The sequence below is a fragment of the Carex rostrata genome, chromosome 13 (assembly GCF_964058835.1).
Source record: "Carex rostrata chromosome 13, lpCarRost1.2, whole genome shotgun sequence".
Lineage (NCBI taxonomy): Eukaryota > Viridiplantae > Streptophyta > Magnoliopsida > Poales > Cyperaceae > Carex > Carex rostrata.
In genome coordinates this window covers 11,808,667-11,815,950 of record NC_135930.1, presented here as the reverse complement: position 1 = coordinate 11,815,950, position 7,284 = coordinate 11,808,667, and the positions used below count along the sequence as shown (strand labels likewise).

General features: G+C 33.5%; 1 protein-coding gene across 1 annotated transcript; it reads right to left on the bottom strand.

The window, feature by feature from the left end:
• Positions 1-5,080: 5,080 nt before the first annotated feature.
• LOC144564472 (uncharacterized) lies at positions 5,081-7,284 on the bottom strand. The gene is made up of 2 exons (XM_078314068.1): positions 6,928-7,284; positions 5,081-5,877 (listed from the first exon to the last, which is right to left on the bottom strand). Exons 1-2 carry the CDS (start codon positions 7,178-7,180, stop codon positions 5,150-5,152), a joined length of 981 nt encoding a protein of 326 aa, XP_078170194.1. The 5' UTR covers positions 7,181-7,284; the 3' UTR covers positions 5,081-5,149.

The window sequence follows — 7,284 nt, the reverse complement described above, 5'->3', positions numbered from 1 at the left end:
AGTACAAATTAAATTAATCTGCTCTAAGACTTGGGACACCCTGTCATTTTATAGGAGCAAAAAGTGCGTGAATAGTTTACCTAACATGGAAGGAATGAATGAATTGGTTGAATAAGAGAACATGAAGGCTGCATGGCAGGTTGACTAAGGTTTTGTTACGTCACTTAAGAGGTGGGTAATTGGAAAGAATTAATTAACTGAAGTAAATTGAGATCAAGGTAAAGATTGACGTAGCTAGGTTATATTGTTAGGCTTAGGCACGAGCATCATGTGCAATTGTACATACAAAATACAAAATCTCGATTGTACGTACAAATTCAACATATAACAACTGACAATTTTTTTTATTTATTTAAAGCATAATTCTATACTCGGTCCTTGTTTTAAATAAAATTTCGTTCTTAATTGAGCAACAAATATATTCATTTGTAAAATGATAAACATAACTCCTATTTCAACCTGTGCTCTGTACATGGTAAATAATTTAATCGTTTTCCAATTATCTGAATATACGAGCTTCATCAAAATTACAAGGCATATAAATAATAGTAAATGCATTTTTTTTTCGTCAAACTTTGAAATTCAAAAGAGTGTTAATTAATCTTCGCAAAGTTGGGATATTTGAAAAAAATAAATAGATAAAAATATTAACAAATGCTGACTTTGCTTCACACGGCGCACAAATAATAAAGTTAAAATAAACAATATATAACTTTTACGCTGCGTAAAGTTAAAACATTACTGTAAATATCTTCATCCAAAAAAAAAAAAAAAACCTCCTGCCGACTAATCTCCTGACAACTTTATCGAGCCACGCTCTCTGCTTTTACTTAACATTTGTTTGGTGTCGTGAGATTAAAGCATCTGAGCAAGTGCGCCCGAGGTCTACAGAGCCTCCCTTCGGCCAAGTTTGAAGTTATGTGTATATAATCAATTCAGCCTTTTGAAATCTAGAGATAATTAGAGAAGTTGAATGTTTCTTAGCAGTAGAAACATTTCATGTGGCCAAGGGCCATGGTGTGCTTCTCTATGCATTTTTCTCCCATTTTTTTTGTTTTTTATCGATAACACCCAAAAAAAAAATCCATCCATACATTCTTTTTTTTTTCGACAAATTTTGATTTATACCAGAACTGAATAATTCTCGAAATATGTGTTATCATTTCAAAAAATAACACAGATTTCAACCCACAACAAGAATGAGACACTTTTCGCAAGGATAAAAAAATGATTTTTTGCGACGGACTACTCTCATTGTTCAGTTTTTTCTTTTTGCGACGGACGACCGTCATAAAAGCGTTTTTCCCCTCGCAAAAAGTGTCTACTTTGTTGTAGTGACCGCTGAATTATTTAACAATCATGATATAAATTAAAATTTGATGAAAAAAAATCAGCATTTTCCCATTTAATTGTATTTTTTTCTGCAGCCGCTTATAATTTTTATATATTATAAATTATGATAATTTTCTGTCGATTGTTCTGAAATTTTACTAGTCAATAGCTTTGCACTTTTTATATTACAGAAGTTCGATTATAAAATATTTGATAGTTTTAGTTTTGATATATACTATTTTCTAATTTATAAAAATATGTGGTGAAACTAGATATTTTAAATGCATAAAATGTTGACCAATTTATGTCACGGTGAGAAAAAAAGTCTACAACTTATAATTAACATTTTGGTATTTAAAATTAATATTTAATAAGACTTATGAGATTATATTGTAATAATAAATCTAGAAAATATTATGAAGTTGTGCAGAAATTAGTATATTTTAAATTAATATAAATTTTTTTGTAAGATTCATTTCATAATTTGACAATTTTTTATATTGCTTTCAAGATTTATTTTATAATTCAGTGAATAATATAGGACCATCACGAATAAATACAATATAATTTAAAAACCACTATTATTAAAAGAAATGCACAATCTATTTTATTATTGGGATAACTGTTCTCCTACCTATCCAAAACTTCTATCCAATTTCTCCATCAAAACTTGAGAAAATTGCTTATTTTCCCACTAGAAACAAAACAACCTTTCTTTCATTTAAATGTACATTTTTATATAAACAAATTATGAACTTCTTATTAAAAGATAAAAAAGACTATTTTGTCCTTCTCTTTAAATACCAAAAACAATCTACCGCTGGAACGGTAAGGGGCTAAGGGCAGTTTAAAAAAAAAAAAAAAATGTGAGCGCAACTTTGGAATTTCTTTATAAAAATTTCGGATAAAAACTGTACTGTGTTACTATAAATGTATAATGCATTAAACTGTCAGGTATTAGGAAGCTTGTAATTAAAAATAGAATGAAACTTGATTATTTTTATCAAGAGAATGTAAAAATTAAAATTAGGGAACGACTAACAGTACCCCCATATCAGTCCCCTAAACGTCCCCGCACTAAAAGACAAACAACTTTCGACAGGAGACCACTAACTGACTCCAACATCTGATATGGGGGTATTTATACTCTGAGTTAATAGTCAAAACGTATAGTATTCATACCTACAAATGTATAGTATTCATATTTATTATCAGAACCATTCGTCATAGGTAAACACAAGCTGGAGGGGACCAGTAACGACCAGGGGGACCATTAACGTCTTGTGAAAACCTGGATTGGGGACTGCAACCGTCTGAAAGCGACATTTGCTAAGATTGGAGACCACTACATGGAATCTATATATTATTCATATCTAACTAAAAAAGTATTCATATCTAAATAAATGAAGTATTCATACTGACGATTACAAAATATTCATACATGTTTGAAATAATTTATATAATTCAAAATTCAAAGTTAGACCCTTCTTCTTGAACACCTCTTTTAAGAAATATTCATATCTAACAACATGAATGCATATTTAACACATGAAGTATTCATATCTAACTAATGAAGTATTCATACACGTTTGAAATAATTTATACAATTCAACATTCAAAAGTCAGATTCATCTCTCTCACCCCACCTCTTCCAAGAAGTATTCATATCTAACATGAAGTATGCATATCTAACAAATAAAATATTCATATCTAACTAATAAAATATTCATATGTTTCACTGTGACACCTTTCGCTGGACTAGCATGGACTTGCTTAAATGGTGCACCACGCTCTCCCCTCCGAATCTCGAAGGTGCACCACTCTCTCCTAGCCGGATCTCGACGGTGCACCATGCTCTCCTCATCGGATCTCGACGGTGCACCACGCTCTCCTCGCTGGATCTCGACGGTGCACCACGCTCTACTCGCCGGATCTCGACGGTGCACCGCGCTCCCCTCGTCAGATCTCGACCGCCATCACAACCATGGGCATGGGTAGTTGGTGGCGAGCAGTAGAGGAGAAGAACAGAGTGGGTTTTGAGTTGTGTTGAATTTTTTTTTTTCCTTCTAAGAGAGGATTGAAGAGGGTGGATTTTGACCACGTGGGAGAATAAAAAAAAAAAGATTGTTAGGGGGACAAATAGGGGACAGATTCAAGGGGGACAACATCTTTACTCTTAAAATTATTAGGTATTAAAATTTCTGAAGAACAGAAAGCAATTTTCTGCTTTTTATATCGATCGGAATAAAGACTATATATATATAGTTTCATTAGTTTTGAAATTTAATTAGATTGTTAGGTATAAGACTTTCTAAAGAATAATGTGAAGAATTTGCTTCTATAAATACCTGAATTATATTGTTGGGTATAAGATTCTTTCATTGGCATAAAATTTGATATCGGAATAAAGAGAGAGAGTCAGCTCCAGCTCTATATCGTTAACTCCCAACTAAAAGATAAAAGGAAGAGAAAACGGAAGAGAGAAATTATGCTGGTGATATTGAGCGCAATGTCATTCAACTCGTCAAGCTTGGAGAAACCAATAGTGCCATTTACCAGTTAATCTCCTTGTATTTTGTATTTCCTTTTTGTGTATCCACAGATCTAGTTGGTGGGTAAACCCAGTAATTAATATTAGTGGAAATGTTTGTTGGTTCCTGTGTTTATGTGTTTGTATGGTGATTAAATTCTGATCATATAACATCCATTTAGTTGGCCATTTTGGTTGTGCATGCAAGGTGTTTGACAAAATTCGGGTTAAGAATTTTGTGGGTATTTTATTTCTGAAAAGGTATTGCACCTACTGGTATTGTGCTCATATCAGTAAGGTACATGTCTGGTTTGATTTGGTTGGTTTAATCACAACCTAATAGTTTCAAGAAAAGAACTCACAACCTAATAACAATGAAGCACTCAAAACCCCCAGTTGCAGAATACGATTCTGATTATATATCTTAAATTACTTTATAGTCACATCATAATATTCATAATGTATTCCATTCAGAATACAGTTTGCTATTCGGTTGTCTAATCTTAAAGAAATCAGTATATATGTAATCAATGTGAACATACGAAATTTCATTCGGACTTAATCTTTATGAGCACATGATCAGGGGGTGGGCAATAAAAACTTGGTGGCATTTTCCAAAATGGATCTTATTTCTGTCGCTTAAACCGTGATTTATGTCAGTGACAGTTGAGCCGCTGAATCTTTATTGCAGGCTTACCTAAAGCTAGAATTGCAACTGGAATTATAAAAAAACTGTTCTCTGATATCTTTCATGGAAGACAGCATATTTCAAAAAAATAATGGGTCAAAAATAAAATTATTTGACTAAAGTATATTTTGTAAAGAAAACAAAAAATGAAAGAGGAAAAAGAGTTATCTGTGTTCCAAGGTCTGTTTTATGTTTAGAATTGAAAGAAAAAATAACCTGGCAGCAAACACTACAAGCATAATAAAAATTGTAGTATTTATGAATAAGTCAACAAAAATTACAATGTACCAGTAAATGGAAAAAAAAAAACAATCATTAATATATAAACATATAAAGCTATTATAAACTTTGTAAGAAACAGAATTACACAGTTACTTTATTCATCTTCCTCCTTATTTTCTGAGGGAACAGATTCAATTAAAACTTATTCATCTTCCTCCTTATTTTCTGAGGGAACAGATTCAATTAAAACTTATTCATCTTCCTCCTTATTTTCTGAGGGAACAGATTCAATTAAAACTTATATATACTACCTTGAACAATCACTCTTAACACATCAATTTCTACCAAGCTTTCAAAAAAAAACACACACACACACATCAATTATCAAATTTTTCAGTTACCATGGTTATTTCGGGCTTGTCGTGGAACCTGGCAACAGCACAATCAGTGGCAAAGATAGTGGATGAGGAGTAATTTGCTGCACCAGTCATCAGCGGCATGTTCTTTCTTATATCCATCTTGTTTACATAGTCCGGCCGGTATGTTTGACCTAGAACTCCATGCACATCTTCGCTAAGTGAATGGAACTTGAATGACAAATCAAGGTGGGCCAGGCTGTCGTCAGGTGTTGCCCCGTAGTTGTGGATTTCAGAATCTTCCTTTGTGATGGGGACTGCATTTACCATTATTGTAAAGATTCCCGTCAACTCGATCATAATTCCATTCATATCTGATGTTCGTGTCACGATAAGCGAAGGAACTGTTGTAGGGACCCACTTAGCTTGAACCTCGGTTGGTATTCTAATAGGCTTCCCATCAAAGGTAATGACAAGACGATCGATACTGTCATCCCATGTCATGGTCTTTTGTACCCCGATGTACAGCTTGTGGTTGTCGCCGAAGATAATGCCTAGAGCCTGAACCCAGGTGAAGTCGCGATCTTTCTCGGGGTTGTGTTTACCAATGAAGTGGGCATTGATGTGCAGATCATTGTCAGAGACTATGCAAAAATCTTGATCCTTTTTTCCATGGAAAAAGAAGTTATTCCCATCAGCACCTGTGAAACGAGGGTCTCCACAGACTGTACCTGGTATCAGGTCGCAGACTGCACAAATTGCAATACAGCACAGAACAAACTAGTTAGTTATATAATATGATATCTTGATAATATTTCTTGAATCAAATCTAGAAGCTTAAAAGCAGAAAAATAATATACTTTCAAAGTATGCTGTGGGGCATATTGTTAAATGTACTTAGGGGTGTCAATGGGTACGGTATGGGTCGGGTGGAGACATTTTCATACCCATACCCATTAAAATTGACATTACCCATACCCTATCCATACCCATTAAAAATTGATCTTACCCTACCCTACCCTTACCCGTTAATATTATCGGGTAACGAAACGGTAGCGGGTATAACGGATAATACTAGTATAATAATTAGTTTTATTATATTTTACAAATTAAACATCAAAAAATCATTCATTTTAACACATATATAATTGCATTTCTAATAAAAAATAAAATAAATGTGCAATCAATTCCAACTAAATTATTTTTTATAAAGAATAAAAATTTAAAAACACGAATATACATTTAAGTGGGTTGAAAATTGAATTGAGTATACATTTAAGTGGGTTGGAAATTGAATTGAATATATATTTGGATTTTATAATTACCCTATAGGGTAACGGGTACGAAATAGTCATTACCCATACCCTTACCCATTTATTTAACGAAAAAAAATTCTTACCCATACCCATACCCAATAAGCTAACGAAAAAAAAACCTTACTCATACCCGCCTTATCGAATACGATACGGGTCGGGTAAACGGCTAAAAAGGTACCATTGACACCCCTAAATGTACTATAAAATTTTCCAATTTAAGTATAATTCTAATTAAATTCATTAAGTTTTTTAATTTCGATAATACATTCTGTTTTTGGTAAGTTCTATAGAATTTGCTTCCTAATTATAAAACAAGTGTGATCAAAGGAAAATATACAGCTTTACTATCGGAAGATTCACCAAATGAACAAGTCATTTGCATATATCAATGCACCAATTGTAGATTGGCTAAGAATTCAACAATATTCTTCAAAAAAAAATGTACGCTTTATGAATGTTGTATATACATGTATATGTACTTACTGCAAAAGGTCTTGCAACCGGGGCAAATTCCAACACACTTGTTGCGGCATCGACTGGGGCAGGTTGAGGCACAAGTTATCCTCTTTTTAGTATTTGTGCAAGTGACTAACACATCACGGTTGGATTTGAATATGTGTCCGTTTCGGGGGAGTGGCACTCTGTCATTTTGGGCACCTGAAACCGCAACCAGTAAAAGGCAGCTAGAGAGAAACACGGTCGCTATCGCCCATGGACGGGCAAGCAATGCGGCCATGGAATAACAAGAAATGTAATCAACCTACGTTGATTACTCACTAGGTGCTGAATCCTTTTTTGCTCAAAAGAGTAGGAGAGTATATGTGTGGTTTGGAGCGAGAT

Excerpts from the sequence above, each read along its gene's own strand:
- LOC144564472 (XM_078314068.1), bottom strand. The coding sequence starts at position 7,180 with ATGGCCGCATTGCTTGCCCGTCCATGGGCGATAGCGACCGTGTTTCTC. Across the intron at positions 5,878-6,927 it reads CGGTTGCAAGACCTTTTGCA|TCTGCGACCTGATACCAGGT; the intron begins GTAAGTACATAT and ends CAATTTGTGCAG.